The 25,035-nt window shown below is 37.8% G+C and overlaps 3 protein-coding genes across 4 annotated transcripts; 2 read left to right on the forward strand and 1 right to left on the reverse strand.

Moving 5' to 3' along the window:
* On the reverse strand, positions 1 to 24,869 carry LOC116305881 (uncharacterized). The gene is made up of 13 exons (XM_031715862.2): positions 24,564 to 24,869; positions 24,137 to 24,480; positions 23,305 to 23,648; positions 22,149 to 22,219; positions 8,109 to 8,222; positions 7,465 to 7,544; positions 7,186 to 7,244; positions 3,020 to 3,102; positions 2,751 to 2,865; positions 2,576 to 2,634; positions 1,774 to 1,962; positions 1,396 to 1,461; positions 1 to 926 (listed from the first exon to the last, which is right to left on the reverse strand). The coding sequence occupies exons 1-13, from the start codon at positions 24,765 to 24,767 to the stop codon at positions 873 to 875; spliced, it is 1,782 nt and encodes a 593-aa protein (XP_031571722.1). The 5' UTR covers positions 24,768 to 24,869; the 3' UTR covers positions 1 to 872.
* LOC148908744 (uncharacterized) lies at positions 9,271 to 21,714 on the forward strand. 2 transcript variants are annotated; one of them, XM_031715860.2, is made up of 2 exons: positions 9,271 to 9,394; positions 18,575 to 21,714. In XM_031715860.2, the coding sequence occupies exon 2, from the start codon at positions 18,578 to 18,580 to the stop codon at positions 21,386 to 21,388; it is 2,811 nt and encodes a 936-aa protein (XP_031571720.2). In that variant the 5' UTR covers positions 9,271 to 9,394; positions 18,575 to 18,577; the 3' UTR covers positions 21,389 to 21,714. The 2 variants fall into 2 exon arrangements, with proteins under 2 accessions (XP_031571720.2, XP_031571719.2); XM_031715859.2 differs by lacking the exon at positions 9,271 to 9,394 and adding an exon at positions 14,653 to 15,312.
* On the forward strand, positions 9,279 to 13,332 carry LOC116305880 (uncharacterized). The gene is made up of 2 exons (XM_031715858.2): positions 9,279 to 9,394; positions 10,131 to 13,332. The coding sequence occupies exon 2, from the start codon at positions 10,134 to 10,136 to the stop codon at positions 12,945 to 12,947; it is 2,814 nt and encodes a 937-aa protein (XP_031571718.2). The 5' UTR covers positions 9,279 to 9,394; positions 10,131 to 10,133; the 3' UTR covers positions 12,948 to 13,332.
* Positions 24,870 to 25,035: the final 166 nt, after the last annotated feature.

Consider the following 25,035-nt stretch of genomic DNA (forward strand, 5'->3'; position numbering starts at 1 on the left):
GATGATGATATGCTTGAACTGGCTTGATAACCCAATAACATCAAGTACAGTACATCCTGTACTGTAGTGATGTGTTACAGTATTATGTTACAGTATCAAACATGTTTGGGCATGCATAGCGTTCTGTATGCTAATCTCCTGGACAAATACCATGCTTGGACCCTTTAGGCCTTTTAAAAGCTAAAACAAACCTAATCTTAATACCTTTATTCTACGTTATCAGAATTTCAATTTTCTTCAACAAATATCGAAAGAATAAGAAAGTTTTACTCGCGAAACCATTATCATTTTTTTTCAAACTCTTCATTCAATCAGAAAATGTTTTCTGGAATAGCACACGCAAGATGACATGTTGTATAATATATGTTGGTGTTTGACATATGGTGTGACATTTGTAACGCCACGCACAATGCACAAAATGCGCAGCGTGACATTTGTAAATAGTTCACTCCGCACAAGATCACACAGCGTGATATGTGACAGTGTGACGATGTATTGTGACATTTGTAAAGCTGCTTACATTGCAAGAGGTGCGCAGGTATATGTGCAGTGCGATAAACATAACATTTGTGTAACGCATGCTGAACAAGATATCAAATGACGTGACGCAGTATGATATGCAACGTGATTCAGTATGATGTGCAGCGTTACACAGTAGTGTTGCAACTTTAACACCTTACACAATGCACGCACGCCGTAGCATATGCAGTACAAAATGGATAGCCAGCACACACATCGCACCATGCGTGCACTGATATAATATGGTTATCGTGTCATAACTATCTTTCCGTTGTGCGAGCCAACCACAGGTATTCCCATCCCTCGTACTAACCAAGTCTGTACTGGAATCACAGAAGTTGTGGAATTATTATTCACATCTGAGTAAGCGGTAGAATGTCGAGTAGAGCCAAACCATTGTGAAACACCTGCACAAACAGTAAAGTATTAATGGTGTGACAAAGTACAACCTTCAAAAACACTTTCACATTTTATCAAATCCTGAAACGGGCTTTGGGTTGATCAAAATCAATACTCAAGGGAATGACATGTGGTCTGAATTAGAAGAGCAACGAGCTTACTAAAAATGAAAATAATAAATCAAATGCATTAATACGATGGGTAACCTGGGTTACAAAGGCTCTCTCGCTCCAGTGCTAGTTATGAAACCTATGACTGAGAAGCACTGGAACGCGTCTTTGGAATCCAGGGTATCCAATACGCAATGCTTATCCATTTCAGACCACGTGTCATTACCAAGAGTATAATTTCTTTGTTGAACGGTTGCACATGAAGAGAAACATGAATATGGATACAACTCAAACAAAGAAATATATTCTCAAGAAATTGTCTCGCGATCTGAAATGAGGAAACATTTCACCCGAAATCGAAATTCACCTGTTGTATTGCTTTCAAGAGATAAAGCCTTGCGAACATGGTAGGGAAAAGGTGAGGTCGTGGCTCCTATGGAATAGACACACACGTTAAGTTACTTCAAAACTGTTCAGAAGCATCGTGGGGTTCCTTGGGTAAGAACATGGCTTCCTCTGACTGAATAAAATCCCATGGTGCATTGCGGAACGCTGCAACCTCGCGTTTTATGGAACCATTTTTTATAGTTTAATTTCAGTTCCCCTTTCGTGTTTATTAGTAGCAGGATCTTGTACTTCCTCGAACTATAAGAACTAAAGATGAATATCTGGCAATACTTGAGGCAACTTCAATAACATGCTTCTAAATAACAGAATTGTATAACAGGGAAACATGTATGTTTACCCCTAGAACGTGAACGCGTCTGTAGTAAGAACTAAAATCGTAGCTCAATCCCTGCAGGAAGCAAGAAATCTTGTTGATATTTGTAGTCATGACTCCACCACTCTGGGGCTTTGCTAGCAGTCCCTGGATTGACTCGCGTACTGTCGAGGGAAATGTCATAACATAGCGCAACAACAGACCCCATTCTTCCTGAAATAAAACAGATAGACAATATATCTCTTAACCTTGGTTGTAATGTTTTCTCCTTTTTAACCACATTCTCTAGAATATCATTACTTTGTCGAACGGTTGTGTATAAGAAGACACATGAATATGGATACACAATACACCTCCATTCTCTAGAATATCATTACTTTGTTTAACAGTTGCGCGTGTGAAGACACATGAATATGGATAGAAATCAAAAAATAATCTTATTTCAAGAGAATCACATGTGGTCTGAAATGGGAAAACATTACGCCCAAGGTAAAGAGGTTTATTGATTGTGTGTTCATTAACGTTATTTAGAATCAAGACACGCAGAACTTCTAGACAGAGAATGATACGCAATAATCGACACCACACGTAACAATAGCGATGAGATGACTTGCAGATATTAAACTGTACTCTCCATCGTAGCCTTTATTCGTGGCTATATCAGACCCTCCCTACTAGTGGACAGACTAAGAATGACACTAACGGCTGGCAAGAAGACTACTAACTGAGACCAAGAAGAAGGGTGAATATAGATAGATAATGGAGATATCGTCAAGGGATAAGAAAAACAGGGACGCCTAAGGGATCGTAATGAAAGTTTACTCACGTCATCTCGAAGCAGACTGAAGTCTATTTGCTCGATTGGTGGCAGAGGAGGATAGAGTCCTAGCGAGGAATAACAAGCTAGCGTCAATACAGTAACCATTGTTAAACAGACATTTTAATTCCCAGGGCAAGTGTGGTCTTGATTGACACGCACAGAACAAAACTGAATGACCAACCTTTTGTTACACTCTGCTCATAGTGCTCAAACAGCTTGGATAATCTTGCACAGTTATACATGACAAAAGTGGCTTGCCGGAACTCCTGCGCGCTGTCTGATACGTCCAACTTTATCTGAAAATGAAAAATGAATAACACTGGTTCCACAGAAAGGCTTTTTCCCACCACAACCAATTGAATTTTAGATGAATGTTTTCCAGAGGGAGAAAAACTGGAAAGCTTGAAGGAAAAAAAAAAAAGGAAAAAATAGAAGGGAAAAGTGAAATACCTGATTATTTTGGGCAGCAGCCATGATCTGTAGTTTAATGGTAACAACGGCCATTGCAGTGATTGATTGCTCCCATCCTGGTCCTGTCAAGGGGAATATGCCTGTTAGTGACATCAAAAATACTCCTTCTAGTAATACCTACATACACAGGAAGTCCAACTGAACGAATATAAAATTAAGGTTTTACTCTGGAAGTGACGTCACAGCCGCCATCTTGGATGTGACATCAATACTTCAGTTTAGAGTTTCTTGTTGCTCACGGTTAGCCTCGATTTTGTGCAGGTCCGTGTAATTTCAAAGAGTTTGTATTGTTGATATTGTGCATTGTTTACTTTACCGTTGGTATTTGTGAATGTTCTGATGTTGAAATCGGAGGCCGGTGTTGGTTCGCCCTGAGTAAATGAGTCTATAATCAAGGAACGTAGCGGTATTGTGCTAATTCGAAAATGGATTCGGGTGAGTCAGTAAAGGTAAGGCTTATCTCTAGCTTCCTCCGATGGCAAATATTACGTTATCCTATTCGGGAGTCCTGTGTTGTGTAATTTTTGAGGAGAAGGAGGACTGTGAAATGCCATCCCAATCTCGTACCCAGTCCTTCAGCGCTTTCCTGTTAGTCGCTAGCCCGCTGAGTAAAACGCCGGAACACTTTGGGCTCAAATTGATCTTTTTCATTGTTACACAGGGAACACAAGCCCAACGCCTAACGACATCCGAAACTCCATCCACTATGAAAAAATAACAAATAAAGCACAAACACAAAATCACCGAGAAAAGACAATAAAAACCTAGCAAATAAAAAATAATAATAAATAAATAAAAGGGGGGGTGGGGGGAGAAAAGAAAAGTAAAGAAAGAAAGAAAAGACGACCCACATTTTTATTTTTTATTTTTCTCATTTGTCAGTAATATTTTTTGAATTAAAATACCTGGCTATTCGATAACAGCCATTTCTCATATTACATTCATATATTGCAATAACACAATATAATACATATAAAGCAAGCCTTGTTAAATACATCAATATCAATACCACTATCAAGAGATATATGTCATAGTTATTGAATGGCAATCAAAAGAAGAATGAATATTTTCAAACATAAATATAAAATTAGGGGATAACTTTGCAGATATTTCAGTTAATATAGCCATGATATAAACTACTAAAAGACAGCTGTAAAGATATCCCATGATTTTTCCCTTTCCTTTTTTTTAAATATTCTTTGAAGAACATTTTTGCAGTCGACTGTATAACTGTAAGGTATCTAAATTAATATAACTCGTCGTCTTATATATGTTAAAATATCAGGAAAATATTGTAATTTTTTTTTTGAAACACGACAATATTAGAAATAGAGGGGAGCGTAGTGATTTGCGTATTCGAAAAAAATTTCATGTACTTTTTCAGATTTTTTTTTCCAGTTTCATCGAGAAGTGCAGATTTTTTGCACTATAATATTTTCGATTTCCTTTGCAGATTATCGTTTTTTCCTGCGGTTTTTAGCACCTCCACGTCCCTCAAAATAGAAGAAAAAATCAAAAATATACCACCCCTCCCCTGATAGTCTGTCCTTTTCACAGAAAACGTTTATATCGTATTTTCTACATAATAGACCCAGGGTATAGGAGAGATGCATACCAGTTAAAAATTGATCAATAGGAGCCTTGATACATCTAAATTCTATCGACTAAAAACGAGCAAACTTCGTTTTCTTCTCGTATTGCTAACAAATTTTCATTCCACCCATCTTCTGAAGTCATGCCGATATGCGGTCTTACAATGCGGCGTTTTCAAAAAAAATATTTCAATTGATCTTTTCCGGTGATTATTAAAAAAGCTAGTCTATATTCTTTATCGCTAGCGCTTTAAGCTTTGTAAGAATTGAATACCTTTCTCTTTAAAAATAGCATTTTTTCTTTCCTTCAAAGTCTATAGCATCTACTGACAAATTTCTGTTTTAGTCCCTGGATTTTGTCTTGTATTTTTCTTTCATCGTTTTGTTCTTTGACTTGTAACATCATTGACGCGTCGTTCTTGAACGCTACGAAGTCGTTACCGACGTCATCATTTTCTCGTTTTCTTGCATCCTCCTTCAGTTCGAAGTCTCTTACCTGTTTCTGGATCATTTCTACAATGTTTAACATTGGCTCATGGATATCCCTCCACCAGAGTTCGTCTGAGTTTAGACTTGAAAAAGAATTAGATTTTCGCTCCAATCCAGAGGTCCCATTACGTTCCCTGCGGCATTCCACATCAACTTGCTTTCTTCGCTCTAATCCAGGGGTCCCATAATCTTCCCTGTGGCATTCCACACAACCCTGCTTAAGGTGAAGTTTGCATTCTCTACCCTTATCTTCCTGGCTTTCACCTTTGTTGTCTAGGGTGTCTTGAGGAACCTGTGCATGAGTTGGAGACAAGCGTCTACATAGCACGTACTCACCAAGAACACTAACTTGCTTACAACCAAAGTCGTTCTTTCTTTCCGAGTTTACAGTTTGTTTCGTTCGAGAATTCGTTCTGATCCTCAGAAATGGAGAGGTAGGAAGGCTTCGAAAAGTTTTAATTCTCGATATTCTTCGGTAAAGATCAGAAGAACTTTTTGAACCTGTTACCACCGCAGTCGGAGGCTCTAGCTGTGAGGAATGAGGGAAATTACTTGGAAGTGACTTCTTTCTTGAGAAAATCTTGCTTTTAAGGCTCATAGCTGCTTAGACTAAGGGCAAACGACTGATAATCGTGTTCGTTACTTTAATTATATATTGCACAACGATTAAGAACCAAAGTAGTTTTGTTATTTTGTCGTCATGGCAATGACCAATTAAAACGCCCTTACGGTGGCCAATCGTAATCCAAGACTACGTTACCATAGAAACTAACCAAACAAATATTTTATTTATATGTTTAAATTGTTTCCTTAGTAACGAATACATCAAATAAACCTCATACTTATTCTTAGACTCAACTAATCAACAGATTTTTTTAATCTTTTGGTTTACTATTTTTTGTTTTAGTTTTTGTTGGATATAGAAAGCTAAACTTTAAAGTAAATAGCACGCGCAGAATTGTACAATTTGTCGTCATGACAAATTAGGTTTAGGTGGATTGACGTCATATGAAGTGTCTTTCCATGACATGTCGGAAAACACAAAGTATTCAACAGCACGTACCTTTAAGATGGATGGATGGATGGATGGATGGATGGATGGATGGATGGATGGATGGATGGATGGATGGATGGATGGATGGATGGATGGATGAACTGGAATGAGCATGTTAATATTAGTAACACCGTGAAATTTGAAGGGCATACGTTTAAAACTCACGAAGTTTAATTTTTGTAAGAAGTAAGATGAGAATCTTTGCTGGCAGCAAACTCTTACCAACTAATGTTTCAATACAAGAGTTAAGAGTAAATAGATTTTAATGCTGTGTATTCCCTAACGTTTGGCGGATTTCTCTCAGCTTAAACTCTCTATTAACTCTAATCTAAATTCCTTTATCAAAAGCTAGTGCTATTAGTAAAGTCCATTCCCCCGTAGTGCCCAAGCGAGTCAACTCAAAACCCTTACGAAGGAGTCGAGGTAAGTGCCCTATCGTTATGACACCAAAGTAATAGATAGACATAAAGATATGCTTGGGCTTCCTGTGGTGTGTGAACCTCGAAAACTATAGAGCAGTTTTCGCATGACTGTGAAAAGCTCAGTGCAGTAAGCGTGCCAAGCCGTGACTGCGATGTTTTATAGAATTTTAATTGGCTGATTTCTTTTGTGCAATGTGATTGGTCTGGCAGTGCCGTGACCTTGGCGTGACCGTGTCTGCGCCGTGTTTATGCCGTATTCCGGGTGTTTGATTGTATAGACCAAATTCAAAACTCGCACCGATGTGAGGCTTAAGTTGTGAAAAAAGGAATCTGGCGTGATTCGTGACTTTTGAATCACGCCAGATTACTTTGAGTCACGCCAGATCCCTTTGTTCACAACTTAAGCCTCACATCGGTGAGAGTTTTGAATTTGGTCTATGGAACCGTAAATTCTCGAGCAATATGATTGGTCTGGCGTATGCCTTCCCGTGTCACAACTGGTTTGTGCCGTAAGCTTTTCACAGTCATACGAAAACTGCTTTAAGAAATAATTTACTTTTATAGCATGGTTTAAGTACTGCATCGTACCTTGAACAATATCTCCATACTTTAATAAATAAGCTGATCGCAGCTGTTCTTGGCGTAACCTGTTTTAAATATTAACGAGAGTGTTAACGTTCAAAATACTGACCAAGGGACAAGGTCAAAACAATGGTCCAAAATAGCGACACGTTTTTAGTTAGATGGTGAGTATCAGTAAATAATCCCCCTCCCTACCCCTCCCTCCCCCTCTCCGACCCCTCAGAGGCGTTGCCCGAAAAAAAAGACAGGATTTAGTCGTCAGACGAGAATGAACACTGTACTCACCTCAAAAGTTCTTGGCTTCCAATTTTCTCTATTTTTTCCCCATTATTCCAGACAGAAATTACGCCTAGTGACATGAATGCCTATCAAAATAGATACTTATTGGTTAGAGGATGAGTTTTGTCAGCATAGCAAGTATAAAAGTGGACCAACAAGTGGCTGTTTGATGTGTTTTTTTCTTCTGTGCCACGAAGACTTTACTCCAGGTTCTCCGGTTTTCCTCCGAAAAAATTAACGTTGACTTGAGTTTGTTGTACTGTCTCCCTTTTCTCCCTTAGTAACAATCTAAATGCGAGTTGAGGATTGCTCGTATAAGATATTGAAGATTAGTGCTAGCAAGTGTGAGTGGTTCAAATTTTAAATTAGGGCACCAAAATCTAGAAAGGAAAAAAATAAAACCGCGCAAAAAGCGACAATAAATACGCAAAAAAGAAAAAAGAAAAAAGAAATAAACCACCAAAACAAGAAAAAAAGGAAAAAAAAAGAAAAGAAGAAAAAAAAAAAACACGAAAGAAAAAGTCGTACTTTTTAACCATCTTTAAAAATAAACCTTTTAAAAACAGTACATGTCTCGCATTTCAGAACGATCCCCAAACACTTATAACGCTCAAGACATGAAAAACTGGTTTATAAAAAACAGGTTTTACCTGATTCCTTGCAAAAGGAACACTGGACACTGCTTCCCATGCCATGCAGTTCTGTTTACATCTGTGTAATAGGTTACAACTTGTGACGTGTAGCAGTCGACATGAATCACTTGGCTGGAATCAAAACCAAAACATTAATTATGAATTCAACGCTTTTGTTGAGTTTTTTCCACAACCTAACAACATGAATAAATATCATCTTCATATCAATTACCAAATGGGACATTTTCTATTACAATTATAGTTGATATTATTGTCATGGTATTTATGTATTCCAAGCCATCTAGAGTTATGTAATGAGCTACGTAGAGCTATGTAATGACTAGAGCAGAAGCTGCCTGTTTGATCACTCGAACATTAATGTTTTCCATTTCCATGTCTAGATTCTTTCTATATGCATTTCTATATGCATTGCCATTTCCATATCCATATCCATTTTTATATCCATTTTCAATTCCAAATCTATTTCTCATTTTCGTTTTAATTTTCATTGTAATCCAATGGAACAAGAGCCACTCTTTACAAGTAGAACCACTCTTAATTCCCAATTATTTATTTTCACTTTCATTTTCACTTTCATTTCCAAATCTAATTCTATTATCATTTTCATTGGAACCCCAGTGGAATGAGAGCCACTCTTTACAGGTTAATTCCCAATTATTTATTTAATTTCACTTTCATTTTACAGTACATTCCTTACTGTGTAGTTTTTAAGCCTAAAACTTTGCGAGAATCATAAAACTACCATAGTCATCATGTATGCATCTTATAACAAGACAAAGCATGATCCCTTATATGGTTAACAATGCCGTACCAGTCCTGCGCGGTTACTATATACAAAAAAAATATAAACAAGTCTTCTGTTTTTGCACTTATCTGGGGAATTCCTAACAGACTTGCTTTTCATAGTCATAGTATACGAGGGCTTCTTTAAACACTGTGTTTTGGAAATATCATTACGTCTGTAAATGAAAGTATTAAGAAGATTCTTACTTTGAATCTAACGGGTAACCGTAAGCTAGAAAACGATTCCTTGGTAAGCGAGACAAATCGTTGGATGAAGACTCCGTCGGTGGTATAAGGATTTGAACAGCTTTTATACGTGGTTTCATTTCATTCATATAATGCTTATAGTGGTTACCGTGTTTTCTATGCACTGCAAGTAATAAATGGACTCAATGCTTTTATTCCGTGAGTGAAGCATTGGAATACCTGAATTTTCCGGCTTGCCCAGACGAATAAACACAATCTCCAAAGCAGATATTGTCGAAGACAAAACGAACAAGGTAGGATTGCAACGTAAAGTTTTGTGCTTTATAGACGGTTCTTTAAGAAAAAGCCAAGATTTTCTTATTCTTTGGTCTTGTAAATAGCAATTCGCAATACTTATCGCTGTGGTAAATAATACCTTTTTCACAATTAGTGAAGTATGACAAAATAGACCATTTATTTGTTCTACACGCGTTTTGTCGCAGCTTCAGAGGCGCGAAACCGTTTGAGAAAAGGAGCTGATCACGACATTTTTGGATCCACCTAAAAACATCCTCCTTCCCTCTAGTAACGAACAGTATACTTAAAATTTTCAATCGAAAGACCCAAAATAGACCATTCATAGGTCATTCGCTTCCGTGGACTTCATGCTATGTTTGTCTTGTCTACGTTCTTCATGCATGTCTAATTACATCCCTTTCTTTAAAAAAAGGTAAATCTAAAACTTGTACCCATAAATTAAGGTTGCTAGGGCAACACCGCCTCCGCCATCTTTACATAGATAAAAATAAGTTGGTGATAGGATTCATTGTTTTTAGCTTTTTAGCTTTTTTGCTGGCAAGAGGTATTATAAGCATTGAAGAATGATTCCCGTACATTTTTTCTTGCTATGAAGTGAAAATATATGACTTAGTACCGAACAGTGTCGTCAAAGCTTTCAAAAATAATGTGCCTGCATGAGAATCAAAAGATAACCATTCGACAGACGAAATGTAATACTATTTCTTCGCGTGTCGAATTTCTTATTTCTAGGTCATGGCCGACAACAAAGCAATGGGCACCTACAAACCATTCGCAAAGCTGGACCAATTCTTAAAACAAATATCGAACGCTGATTCCTCCTCAGCATCTCCCATCCTCCATCGCTTAGCCAGTGAAGGGAACGAGGTTGAGCTCATTCACATGATCAACAACGGAAGCGACGTCAACGAGGAGGACGCTGACGGGCTCACAGCTCTTTATCATGCTACAGACAGAGGACACGCAAACGTTATAGAAATCTTATTACACAGTGGTGCACAGATCAGTGGAAAATCTAGCCCTTTGCTCGTTGCTCGAGATTTGAAGTCTGCCCAATTACTCTTACTAGCTAAGGCAAACCTGAATGCCCGAGATGAATTTGGAAACTCTCCATTACAAACAGCAATAAGGAATGCAAATCCAGAAATTGTAGAATATTTCTTGTCAGTTGGTGCAGATATTTTTTGTACCAATGCAAAAGGAGAGACCCCACTACACACACTCTGTTCGTCAATCATGATAAACCCAGACAACGAAACCTTAACTCGAAAACTGATTGAAATGGGAGCGAATGTTAATTCGAAAGATTCCCAGGGTAGGTCGCCATTACATTTGGCTGTCGAGAACTATTACCTCGGGAAAGGCAAAACGGTGGATATTCTAATAAAGGCCGGGGCATCTGTCACAGATGTAGATTTGCGGGGAATGAATCCAATACATCATTTTATCGACAAGTACAGATCCTATTTAGAAGGATATAACAAGGTCTTCTCAGAATATATCAACCTTCTAGTCGTTAATGACAGTGTAGCTAACTCCAAGAATGCCATTGGTCAAACAATCTTGCATTTAGCAATACTCGCTGAAGCACCATTGCAAAGTTTGGAATACCTTGTAGAGAAAGGATGTAGACCCAATACCGTAGACAGTCAAAGACGCTGCTTACTACACTACATCGTAGAACGAGATTTAGATGACGTTGTGGATATTTTACATTTCTTCCTGGACAAGGGCCTTAATGTCAATTGCCCTGATATATGGGGACAGACAGCCTTGCATCATGCGGTCGAGAAGAATAAAAAGAAACTCGTCAAAGCTTTGGTTGAACGTGGAGCGGACGTGAACGCGAAAGACTTAGTAGACAGACAACCATTGCATATTGCTGCGGAGAACGGTTGGAACGTCATGTGCGATTTCCTAATCAATATGGGGGCAAATATCAACGCATTAGACAAATATCAGTCCACACCGCTCCATTTTGCAGCATGGAGTAACAAGGCTTCTGTTGCACATGTTTTAATCGAAGCCGCAGGGTGTGATGCTGAACTTCGCGATGCGTGTGGACAAACGGCGGAAGAGGTGGCGAAATTTTGGTCTAGTCTCGATTTTCTGCAGATAATCCACGAAAAAGATGGAAATAATAACCTTGAATCGGAACAGCGAAACAAATTGTTTACAAAACATGGTGGCGAGTTATTGGAGCTTAAAACGTTTCAAGACATCATCGATTCAAGTGAAGAATCGCTAGGAACGTCAGGGACTTTGAATGAATTTTTAAGCTGCCTTCTTTCCACACCGGGAATAGGCACAGTTTTTGGAGATCCGGAAGCGGAAGAAATCAGGGACGTTTTAGACAGATTTGCTGCCAATATTGTAAAACGTATAGCTGATAATCATCCAAAAATGCGCTGTACTCTGTACCGGGGAGGTAGTTCGTCAGAAGGAACCAAGACTAAATATCCAGATGAGTTTGATTATGTTGTGTGCTTCGATGAACTAAGTGACAACGTATATTCAAAGCATAAAACCGAGGACGTTCTCGAAAGCGTGCAGCTGGTTTCAGATATAAAAGAAACAAACAATAATGTAAAAGACACTTCAACATCAGTGTCAAATTATACTCGAATCGTGCTGAAGGATCGCACAAGTTACGAGTACTCAGAGTTTACTTTACTACAACCGAACTGGATTTCAAATTACTTGATGCTTCATTTATTCACACAGCAACTATCCAATATCGTTTACGATGAAAGCTTCCCAAAAGATGAACGTTTGGTGATAAAAGACGTCACCCTCGACCCTAAGCTGTGCCTGTTGTGGAGAGGATCCAGATATAAATCTCTGGCGATTGAAGTTGATTTTGTCCCAGCAGTGCGCCTTCCATCTTGGCCAGACAAATTTCGAATCCACTCTCCAATCCTCAGTCCAGATCTTTTACAGCTTCCCTGCCTCGCTGTTCCGAAAATGACGAGTCAACAAGATGAGAGCCTTTGGAGGTGTTCTCTTTGTCTTGTCGAGACTGCTATTATGAAAAGGTGTCTTCGTCGAATACGAAATAGCTACATAGCTGCAAAGTCGCTGATCAACTCCGCTTTCATCTGCCCCCTTGTTAGCTTTGAGGATTACGAGGACACGAAGATGCATTACAAAAGTCTACATGATAGTGTTTCTTCGGATGAAGAATTTGAACTGTACGAACACGTCGAATGCATTATGCCATCATATATACTCAAAATGGCTTTCTTTCACTCCATAGAAGAAAAAGCAATTAAAGATGGAATGCAAACCGTCTTCGATGAATACAATCAATATACTCAACGGTCAGAGAGCGCGGCTTCTGATATTGCGACGTGCGAAGTTGAACCTGATCCAGAAATCGTTAAGGACATATTCATGAAATGCGATGATTGGCTTTCCAATGAATTTGTTCCATCGTTCTTTAACCCACGGCAAAATGTATTGGGATCAGGGATACTGGATGAAAATGGTGTTAGCAAAGCACAGATGTTTGTGAAGTATATTTTGAAACTTTTGAATGAAAAGTGTTGAGTTTTGATCAAAATTAGCTTCTTTGGTTTAGCAGAAGGTGGAAAACTGGAAAAACAGAAGAAAACCCTTGAAATCTATGAAGACACCCAAGGATCCAGGGATCAAACCCGATTCCCAAGAGATGACCACTGCCGTGGAATATTTGGCAAATTTTTCATTATAAAAAAAGCTAGATTGCAAGCTCAAGCACCATGACACTTTTAAAGGGTTAATACTGCTGATCGCTCGTCCCAGTCTTCCATTCCCCATTCCCTGTTTCAGTAACAACCCACCAACATGGCCGCGATGACGTAACGTGCATTCGAAGAATTTGTACTAATACCACTTAAGAGCACTAGAATCAATGTAAAAAATTAGCAAATTAAATGTTTACCACATCTTTAAACGTCTTACTGCATCATATCAGTAAATATTGATATCCAATGTAAATTAAAATTAATTATACAGCTTCTCATTAATCCCATATAGGTAACTGTCCAATTACTTTCTTAATTGGACAGGTCTTGTTGATATGGGATTAATTAGGCAGCTTTATAATTAATAGGTTATGGGATTTCATGCTCCCCAATCAAGAAATAATTAGACTCGAAAAATTCCTCTGACTGCCAAATTGGACTCGGCCTACGGCCTCATCCAATTTTGTCAGTCCTCGGAATTTTCCTCGTCCAATTATTTCTTAATTGGACAGCATGGAGTCCTATTACATATATTAATTAATTTGATCCAAACGGCCTTTTGAAATTGATTGATAAGCTTTAAAAAAAGATCGTCAAAAAATGAACCTTTTTTATTCGAAATAAGTTTCAATTTATCTTAAAGATTTAGATCTTGTTCTCGGCCATAAAACTAGTTTTCGATAAATTTACTGAGTTCATTATCAATATCCTCAAAACAAATTATCAGAAATAGCTAATCATACTTGAACAACTAGTTTCAAACAAATAGGGTAAAAAGTGCGTTTTTTCGCCAACAAATAATGAAAACTCGCTGTACAAAATTGGAGCTCATCACTTATAAACTAATTCTGGATAAATTTGCAGTGCTCATCTTATCAATGGGTCGCTGAAACAGCTGAAACAGCTGGAAGAACTGAAAGAGTTGAATTGTACTCAATTTATATATTTATACGCCTAATTCAAAAAACGTTGTTATCGCCAAAGGCGATAGGCAATAGGTCATTCCGACATGGAAATGGTTTCGTTGAATACAAAGAACATCGAATCAGTCTCAGCACGAAGGTCCATGTTTTTGACGAGAAGAAGAAAAAGAAACCCAAGTCATTCCAGCTATTCACGGAAGAAAAGAAAAAAAAAAAAAGAAAAAAGCTGATAAACGCAAATCCAAGGCAACAGAACATACTTTAGGAAGAAAAGGGCATGTGTTATATTTAATTCCTTAGGAGGAAATACTTTAGCAAAATGAATACAGCCCTGAGATTGCAGGTTGCATTTGAGGTTGCACCTGTGACAAGTTTTGTCCTTTATACAGTAAAAAATATAACAATGAATTTTATATGCATCATTTCAATGACTTATGATCCCCCCCCCCCCCCCCCCTCTCCATACTTAAGCAATTAGCTTCTAACCCTCCCCTACCCTACACTCCAATTTAACTTTTCACCCCCCCCCCCCATTAATTTTAGAACCCCCCCTCCCGATAATTATTGCACAGTCCCTAAAATCAGCGAACAACAACGAAATCTGTCAGTCTTATCATAGAGACTAGAATGAAGACAAGTTGAATAACATTTCTAAACGAATTTTTATAGAATATTCGCCGCTTATTTCACAGTGTAAGAATGAGAAGGTCAAAACATAAGGAGTAATTTAATACACATAAGGCAGAGGGAACCCAACTTCTCTAAAGTGCAAGTAGGATTCAGATGGTATCCACGAGTTTGCCATGCGGCAGTTTCACTTTCCTTCGATTGGTTTCGATGTGCTGCTAACGTCGCCTAATATGTACAGATAAAACTACAAGATTAGTTTCAAAACCGAAAATATACACATGAAAGTAAGAGATCATTGCCGAAAAGGTATATAGCCTTTAATTCAGCAGGCAGAAGCGAAAGTCGAACGTGCTGCTGAATGAGCTGCTATTGTCACCGTGGTAAAACTCCGTCGGTGGTATAGGGATTTGAACAGCCTTTATACGTGGCTTACTTTCATTCTATCATCAAGGCAAGACAAGAAAATAGACATATGATGCTTACTGTGTTTTCTATACCAGGAATCAATGGACTCAATGCTTTTATGCTCTGATTATTAAATTCGTTGGAACATCTCAATCATTTTCCGGTTTGCGTTTAATCGGTCGAATAAACATAACCTCCAACGCAGATATTTTTAAAGACAAAACAAGCAAGGTAGGATTATAAGAAATTTATTCTTTGCTTTGAAATAAAAATCATAGTGCCTGAGGGCTAAATTAATTGGAACGTTTTCTAATTAGTATATGTAATAGGACTCCATGCTGTCCAATTAAGAAATAATTGGACGAGGAAAATTCCGAGGACTGACAAAATTGGATGAGGCCGTATCCAATTTGGCAGTCAGAGGAATTATTCGAGTCTAATTATTTCTTGATTAGGGAGCATGAAATCCCATTACCTATTAATTATATAGCTGCCTAATTAATCCCATATCAACAAGACCTGTCCAATTAAGAAAATAATTGGACAATTACCTATATGGGATTAATGAGAAGCTGTATAATTATTTGTCTAACTGGTAGATATATCAATAAGGTGATATTTTGCTGAAATATTTTCTGGGAAAAATATTTTTTACATTTTCCTTAATTATAGGTAGTCATTGGTACCTAAAATCCCTGGTAGAGTAATTGTTAATTGAAATTATAAGGGGTTCAAAAAGTAATTAGGGTCTAATTGTGCATTAGTCTAATATCCTTTATACCTATTTCACGTTTTTTGGGGGGTGGGGGGTTGGGCAATATATTTTGTGCAGGAATTTTTTTTTACCCCTCATGGCTGTGCAGGAATTTATTTTGGACATGATTTGCTTGCACGATATTTTTTTGAGAGTTAGCTTTTTAAATTTTTTTATTGGCCATGAAAGCCTCTTTTTACTGGGTTGCCTGTGGCAGCAAATGCCTTTGGTTTTTTTTGTCTTCTCCGTCTCGCGAAAAGTGCATTATTGCGCAAGAGTACCCATATATGGATTTAAATGACGTGTTCATAGATTAATGGCTTATAGATTGGCTAAGCAGCAGAGGATGTAATTCCGGGCTTTAGAAGTAATATAATTGAGCAGTAAAAGAAGATTTCTAGGATTGTAATTCAGATATTTATTAGTATTAATACAGCTACTCAGTCGGCAGTATTCTGGCTTGAATCGCGTGTGTTAGTATAGCCTAAAGGGAAATACGGCTTTCAGTCTTTAGTTAATAAGGCATATACATTAATATATCGTTAAATACTACGCGGTAATAGACCTGGTAACTTTGGCCGTAAATACGTTTCGCTAAGTTTTGAATTCTTGTATTAGCCGAGTTTCACAGTTCCACTTCTCTGGTTTGGATATTTTTTAAAACTATATTAAAAGAATATAATCAATAACGGAGAGATCGAGAACTTCAGAACGGTAAGCGGAAAACAAATAACCATTTAATCATATTTCTAAATGAATTGGCCATGAACACGGTTCTTGAAAAAAAAAATTATTTCGTCAGACGCCACAAGCCTTTATAGGTCAAGTTAGTTGTTGTCAGTGTAATTTTAGATGGAGCCTATTAAAACTTAGTCACCTGAGTAACGCAGAGCTGTTTTCTCCGGTTACAAAACCGCATCTGTATAGTTTTACTAATCGAATCTCATTCCACTTAACTGGTTAAAACATATACAAAAGCGGTACATTTTTATCCAACAAAAATTAAAAGGGTACACTTTTGAAAAAAATTGATGTGAGAAAGAATAAGTGTTCGGAAGTTCTGTAAGAAAAATACACCTAACATGTTCCAAAGTACCCCCTCCTTCCAAACAGCGGTACATACAAAAGATAAGGTGTTAAATTAGCTCCAGCATACCAGCACATTAGGCAACCCAGTGCACGCTCCAAGAGCGTCTCGTTTGACCAAAAAGAGGAAATATCTCTGATTTACACGACAAGAAAGGGGTCAAAGTGTTCTTAAACGATACACTATTATCTCAGTGGAACGTAAGGCGTCAAATATATTGTTGTTGCTGTTGTTGTTGTTTATGGTTCTTTACCTCATGGTCACTATATAGCATTTTTATATCAAAGATACAAGTCAATATAAAATAGTATTGCAGGCATCCCAGCCAAATTTTAGACAAATTTGATAGGAAATATAGGCTGTGCAAGTTCTAAATATAGGAAAATATAGGATTTTTTCCCAAAAATATATGCACTTTATAGGAGCTAAGATAGCTTTTCAGTGCCGTAACCAGGGATCGGCCATTAAAAAAAAACAGAACCAAAAAAAAAAAAAAAAAAAAAAAAGGGGGGGCCATTTTATTTCCTTCGCCAAATATGCTAAACAGTGTAAAATATAAATGTATCAATCAGCAGTCGTCCTATTTATAGGAAATATAGGAGGTTTTCTTTAAATATAGGCTCTTTATAGATCCTATACAAATTATAGGAAACATAGGATATATAGGAGGTCTGGGATGCCTGGTATTGTTTGAGACATAAAAATTGTTTTGTTTAACCGTTGTTTTGCTTTTAAAATAATGCAAAAATAATAAAAGACATTTATTCAAAAAAAGAGTCGTTATATATAACTGATATTAGTATTTTTGGCCTTGATATATTAAGGGACCGCATAATCAATGATTATTCTTTTATATTATATTTATTATATCTTATTATATTTTGTATCCTCTCTTTGATAAATAAACATTGCAGGTTGTATTTATGAACGTTTTCCCTAGATTATTGCAATGCCGAAAAAGAAATAAGTACAAGGACAAGTTATGTTCCGATAAGCCTGAAGCGAGATGACGTTTTACTCCCGTCTCTAGACCATAATCCTTTTCACACTGCTTTTGTTCTTTAATTATGACTATTGTTCCTGTATTCTCTAAGGAATCAAAAATTTTAATATGAAAGAATTTAAAAAACTATTATGGTATAGAGACGGGGGTAAAACGTCATCTCGCTTCAGGCTTATTCACCCTTCACAGTATTGACTTTCATATGATAAAGGTGAAAGACATATGAGGGGTGTGCCTTGAGATTTGTTATAAATGTTCTGGCCACATTTCTTTATAGAATATCATATAAAGCTTCTTGCATCAATCAAAAATTTAATGGTCCGTCCCTAAGTTAAATCTAAAATTTGTACCTCATAAATTGAGGTTGCTAGGGCGACACCGGCTCCGCCATTTTTGAATAGAATAAGATAAAATGGCGATTATTATTTTTAGCTATTTAGCTTGCAAGAGGTATTTTAAGCATTAAAGTATGATTCCCAGATTCCCATATATTTGCACTCCATAGTAAGAAGAAATGTATGAATTAGTGCCGAACAGTATAGTCAAAGCATTCAAAAATAATTTGCCTGATGTATCAGAATCAAAATATAACTATTAGACAGACAAAATGTAATACTATTTCTTCATGTGTCGAATTTCTTATTTCTAGGTTATGGCTGACAACAAACCAACGAACCTCCACGGAAAATTAGGAAAGCCATTACTGGACCAATTCAGAAATCGAATGTGGGAGATTGATTGCTCCTCAACTTCTCCCATCCTCCATCGCTTAGCCAGTGAAGGGAACGAGGTTGAGCTCATTCACATGATCAACAACGGAAGCGACGTCAACGAAGAGGACGCTGACGGGCTCACAGCTCTTTATCATGCTACAGACAGAGGACACGCAAACGTTATAGAAATCTTATTACACAATGGTGCACACGTCAATGGAAAACCTAGCCCTTTGCTCGTTGTTAAAGATTTGAAGTCTGCCCAATTACTCTTACTAGCTAAGGCAAACCTGAATGCCCGAGACGAATTTGGAAACTCTCCATTACAAACAGCAATTACGAAAGGAAATCATGAAATTGTAGAATATTTCTTGTCAGTTGGTGCAGATATTTTTTGTACCAATGCAAAAGGAGAGACCCCACTACACACACTCTGTTCGTCAATCATGATAAACCCAGACAACGAAACCTTAACTCGAAAACTGATTGAAATGGGAGCGAATGTTAATTCGAAAGATTCCCAGGGTAGGTCGCCATTATATTTTGCTGTCGAGAACCATTACCTCTGGAAAAGCAAAACGGTAGATATTCTAATAAAGGCCGGGGCATCTGTCACAGATGTAGATTTGCGGGGAATGAATCCAATACATCATTTTATCGACGAGTGCAGATCATATTTAGAAGGATATAACAAGGTCTTCTCAGAATATATCAACCTTCTAGTCGTTAATGACAGTGTAGCTAACTCCAAGAATGCCATTGGTCAAACAATCTTGCATTTAGCAATACTCGCTGAAGCACCATTGCAAAGTTTGGAATACCTTGTAGAGAAAGGATGTAGACCCGATACCGTAGACAGTCTAAAACGCTGCTTACTACACTACATCGTAGAACGAGATTTAGATGACGTTGTGGATATTTTACATTTCTTATTGGACAAGGGCCTTAATGTCAATTGCCCTGATATATGGGGACAGACAGCCTTGCATCATGCGGTCGAGAAGAATAAAAAGAAACTCGTCAAAGCTTTGGTTGAACGTGGAGCGGACGTGAACGCGAAAGACTTAGTAGACAGACAACCATTACATATTGCAGCGGAGAGCGGTAGGGACGTCATGTGCGACTTCCTAATCAAAATGGGGGCAAATATCAACGCATTAGACAAATATCAGTCCACACCGCTCCATTTTGCAGCATGGAGTAACAAGGCTTCTGTTGCACATGTTTTAATCGAAGCCGCAGGGTGTGATGCTGAACTTCGCGATGCGTGTGGACAAACGGCGGAAGAGATGGCGAAATTTTGGTCTAGTCTCGATTTTCTGCAGATAATCCACGAAAAAGATGGAAATAATAACCTTGAATCGGAACAGCGAAACAAATTGTTTACAAAACATGGTGGCGAGTTATTGGAGCTTAAAACGTTTCAAGACATCATCGATTCAAGTGAAGAATCGCTAGGAACGTCAGGGACTTTGAATGAATTTTTAAGCTGCCTTCTTTCCACACCGGGAATAGGCACAGTTTTTGGAGATCCGGAAGCGGAAGAAATTCGGGACGTTTTAGACAGATTTGCTGCCAATATTGTAAAACGTATAGCTGATAATCATCCAAAAATGCGCTGTACTCTGTACCGGGGAGGTAGTTCGTCAGAAGGAACCAAGACTAAATATCCAGATGAGTTTGATTATGTTGTGTGCTTCGATGAACTAAGTGAGAATGTAAATCCCAAGTATAAAACCGAGGACGTTCTCGAAAGTTTGCAGCTGGTTTCAGATATAAAAGAAAATAAATTAGGAGACACTTCATCATCAGTGTCAAATTATACTCGAATCGTGCTGAAGGATCGCACAAGTTACGAGTACTCAGAGTTTACATCCCTACAACCGAATGGGATTTCAAATTACTTGATGCTTCATTTATTCACACAGCAACTATCCAATATCGTTTACGATGAAAGCTTCCCAAAAGATGAACGTTTGGTGATAAAAGACGTCACCCTCGACCCTAAGCTGTGCCTGTTGTGGAGAGGATCCAGATATAAATCTCTGGCGATTGAAGTTGATTTTGTCCCAGCAGTGCGCCTTCCATCTTGGCCAGACAAATTTCGAATCCACTCTCCAATCCTCAGTCCAGATCTTTTACAGCTTCCCTGCCTCGCTGTTCCGAAAATGACGAGTCAACAAGATGAGAGCCTTTGGAGGTGTTCTCTTTGTCTTGTCGAGACTGCTATTATGAAAAGGTGTCTTCGTCGAATACGAAATAGCTACATAGCTGCAAAGTCGCTGATCAACTCCGCTTTCATCTGCCCCCTTGTTAGCTTTGAGGATTACGAGGACACGAAGATGCATTACAAGAGTCTACATGATAGTGTTTCTTCGGATGAAGAATTGGAAATGTATGAACTCGTCGAATGCATTGTGCCATCATATATACTCAAAATGGCTTTCTTTCAATCCATAGAAGAAAAAGCAGTAAAGGATGGAGTGGAAACTGTCTTCGATGAATATAATCAGTATACTCAACGGTCAGAAAGCGCTTCTGATATTGCGACGTGTGAAGTTGAACCTGATCCAGAAATCGTTAAGGACATATTCATGAAATGCGATGATTGGCTTTCCAATGAATTTGTTCCGTCGTTCTTTAACCCACGACAAAATGTATTGGGATCAGAAATGCTGGATGAAAATGGTGTTAGCAAAGCGCAGATGTTTGTGAAGTATATTTTGAAACTTTTAAACGAAAAGTGTTGAAGTTCAATATCTGAATCTGAATAGTAAGCTTCAAAATCTTCAAAAACGATTGATACCCGCCAACAACCTCTGGTCTGATCTAATAGGTCAGGGCACGGCTAAGCGATTGAATTTAACTTCTTTGATTTTGCAAAAAGAGAAGAGCCGAAGAACCTGAAGAAAAACCGTCTCGAATTACGGTAGAGACTAGCCTGCAAAGCAGGCGTTCTTGTGGATTTGGGGAAAAACCTGGGTTTTTGGGGAACTTTGGAACTTTGGAACGAGCGAGAATTTAACCCAAGCAAAAAAGAACCGAAGAGGGAGGGGGCGTTCTCTTTTTTTTTTTTTTTTTGCTAGGTCCCTTTTTTCTCGCGGGCACCTAGTCGAAACAGGAACCCCAAAACCCCGATTCTTCCTCAAACCCATCACAAGAACGACTGCTCTGCAGGCTAAGTAGACACCAACAAACTTATAATAAGACGCCGAGTCCAGTGATCAAACCTGATTCCCCGGCGGTCAGAGATCAGTGCAATACTGCTGCACCACCTCCTCCTTGATTCCTCTATTGATTAATGATTAATGATGAATAAATATATTAATATATAATTCATAATCGCATTAATGCATTACCGATGTAATGTGGCAATGTGACTGATGCAATGAATGTAGGATATTTGCTAATCCAATGTTTCCCACTGCCAATGACTTCGTCAATAACTTAACCTGGGGAGTCGGGGATGTCCAAAAATGAAAAGTCTTGATCTTAAACACTCTTTTTTACCTTCATTTGAAGATTCTTTGCATTAAATTCTAAGCTTGAAATATTTTGTATGACTGTCTTGTTAATAGTAACTAAATGAGAAAAGAAAAAATAAAAGAATGATTAGAGCAAACTTAGAGCATCACATGTTCACAGTATTTTTTAAAGGTTTAAAGATAATTCCAAAACATGCATTGGGTTGCAGCTGTGGAAAAGATGGAAATATGTAAGTGGTTACTGACAGACAATTAAGCTCTGGACTGATGTAAATAAGGGTATGGCTAACTCACAGATCAAATTTGAATTTAGCTTTAGTAATTGATTATTGTTACATGTAGATTTTGCAGAGGGAGGAAAACTGTAGAACCTGAAGAAAAACCCTCGAATCAATAGGGAAAACTAGAGAACCAAGAAAAAAACCCTCGAATCAATAGGGATTTGCAAAAAAGATCAAGATAATTCATCTTACTTCAATAATGCAGGGAGTGGTTGCTCAATTCTTCCAAGCCAGGAGCTCATGATTCCTTAAAAGGCTACAAAGTTCACCCCTACCTACTCAAACTTACTTCCTTACTAAGAGTATTTAAAGCTACACAGAACAGAGAGAAGTGGGGACCTGGGGATCAAACCGTGGACCTCTAGCTCTGAAAGGCCTCGCACAAGCCAACTGATCTATGCCTGCTATTAAAGACCTAACAAAATGTGCTCACATGGTAAGGAATGGACCTAATCCACCTCTAGAGGCAAAATTTTTCTCATTTCAAATCACGTCATTCTCTAGACTAATTTTTTTGTTTGAGTTGTATCCATATTTATGTTTCTTCTAATACAGGTAAGTAACCATTAAACAAAGAAAATTGATAAGCTCTAAGTGGTCTGAAATGGGAAAACAGTGGAATGAAATAAGTCAATTGAATCCAAGACCCCAAAGGTGAGAGCCAAGTGGACTACTGCCACATATATGGCTGTAATACATACTGAGTCATTGTGGCTTTGATTCATTTGAGTAAATCCAAATATTCTTTCAGTTTTGATTGCCTTTAAAGAGAATGGACATGTCAGTTGAGTGTTGTGTGCTGTGAGAGGTGAATGCAGTGTATTTAATGTAGTGTGTGTGTGGAGGGAACCTCACGGAAAAGACCAAAGAAGTGATGGTTGTAAAATATAAGGCTTTTACCTTTTTGTTGTCCATACTTCTTGGATAATTCTTCACAATCCAGATAACAGCCTTCACTTTCAGTTTTGACTTCAGTTTCATCTTTACCTAAGGATTCTACACAATTTGCCTCTGTTCCTTTTGCATTTGTAAATATGCTTTTATGAATTCTTGATACCTTATCCGATTCTGCTAACATTTTCTCTACATCCATGAGTGTTTTTTGGTAACTGTCATCCTCACTTTCAGGCACATTCACTGCTTTTGAGAATGATTCATCAAATTGTAATAGAAAGCCAGAAATGACTTTTGAGTCTGGAAATGATGCCAGGTTTTTATCTGAGTTCATTGTCTGTGTTTGCAAACTAGAACAATACAGAGAGAGATATCGTTTTTATTCGCAAGTTTCCATATCATATCACAAATGAGCAAGTCTGAGAGTAAGTAAGAAATATGGTGGGTGGATGGATGGATGGATGGATGGAAGAGAGAGAATGGATCAATGGATGTTTGGGCAGGGTATTGGGGGAGGATGAATGAATGGATGGATGGAAGAGTAGATGGATGGGTACAGTAGATGTACTTATGGACAGTTTAGACATAAATACCATCATAACACCTAAAAGTAGACCATCATCATTAAGGTACCATGGTGGATCCAGGATTTTACAAAGGGGGGTTCCATTCCTTATATTAACCAAGTTAAAAACTGGTTTTCTGTTTTGTGGATGGCAGTGTATCAAAGGAAACCTCCTACATCAGCAGAGCCTACTTTTCTCCCTCCAAAACAAAAGGAAAATAGGCTCAGCTAGCAGAGAACCATTGAGGTAGACATAAGCAGGAATCAACTCACCCATTGGCTGATAAAAGCCTCTTCACGTGATCAAGAGTAATGACAGTCCTCAGATATTCTAGACTGATTTCTCCACTATCTATTGTACTATCATTACTAAGTACAAACGTATTGGTTTTCTCATCACACAATTCAAGCTCTTCGTCCAGTATCTCCTTACTTGATGACTGTTTACCATACTCAAGTCCACTTCGTAATACATCATTTATAACATCTTTTGTTATTCTAATTCTATCTAACTTGAAGTTCAGTTGCCCAGTACTTGGTGAAAAGTTGAAGTCTTTTACGTATATTAAGATAGTAGAGGTATTTAGAATCTTTTCCAAATCTTTTGAAACGTCAACCTGGAAACGAAAGAATTATAGTTGCACATTGGAAACAAATTTCCTGTGAAACTTTCCATTACAAAAACTAGGTAATTTAGTACCTTAGTGTCTTTGTAGAGCTCCTCTAAGCTTTTGATTCTTCGTCCAAAGGCAGGGAAGTGAATATCGCCCAGATTATTAGGCTTTCTTTTGACAATGAGCGCAAACTTTCCCGACAAATGAGCAGCTTTTCCTGTGAATATTTGCTTCAGTCCCACATTCAATGTATCTTGGAGATACTGAATAGGGTTAGGATGCCCCTCCATAGTCTGATAAAGGATATTATTTATAAATACATGGCATTGTTAAAAGAAAAATCTAATATTTTCTTAAAAATTTGAAATCATCTGTGCAGGCCGCCATTTTGGAAAATCAAAACCGTGAAAGACTAGAATCTAGTAGAGTCTGGGCCCTACCAGTCCAACTTATGTACAGGGATCCCACCTCCACCGGAGCGTCCATCTAACATCAATGTTCACTTTTCTATTCTCATATTTTCTAAGTATTTTCTTTTTGTTTCAGTTTGACTTCCTT

The sequence above is a fragment of the Actinia tenebrosa genome, unplaced genomic scaffold, assembly GCF_029948245.1.
Source record: "Actinia tenebrosa isolate PJP-AT-01 unplaced genomic scaffold, QUT_ActTen_1.0 PGA_scaffold3__52_contigs__length_22856419, whole genome shotgun sequence".
NCBI lineage: Eukaryota > Metazoa > Cnidaria > Anthozoa > Actiniaria > Actiniidae > Actinia > Actinia tenebrosa.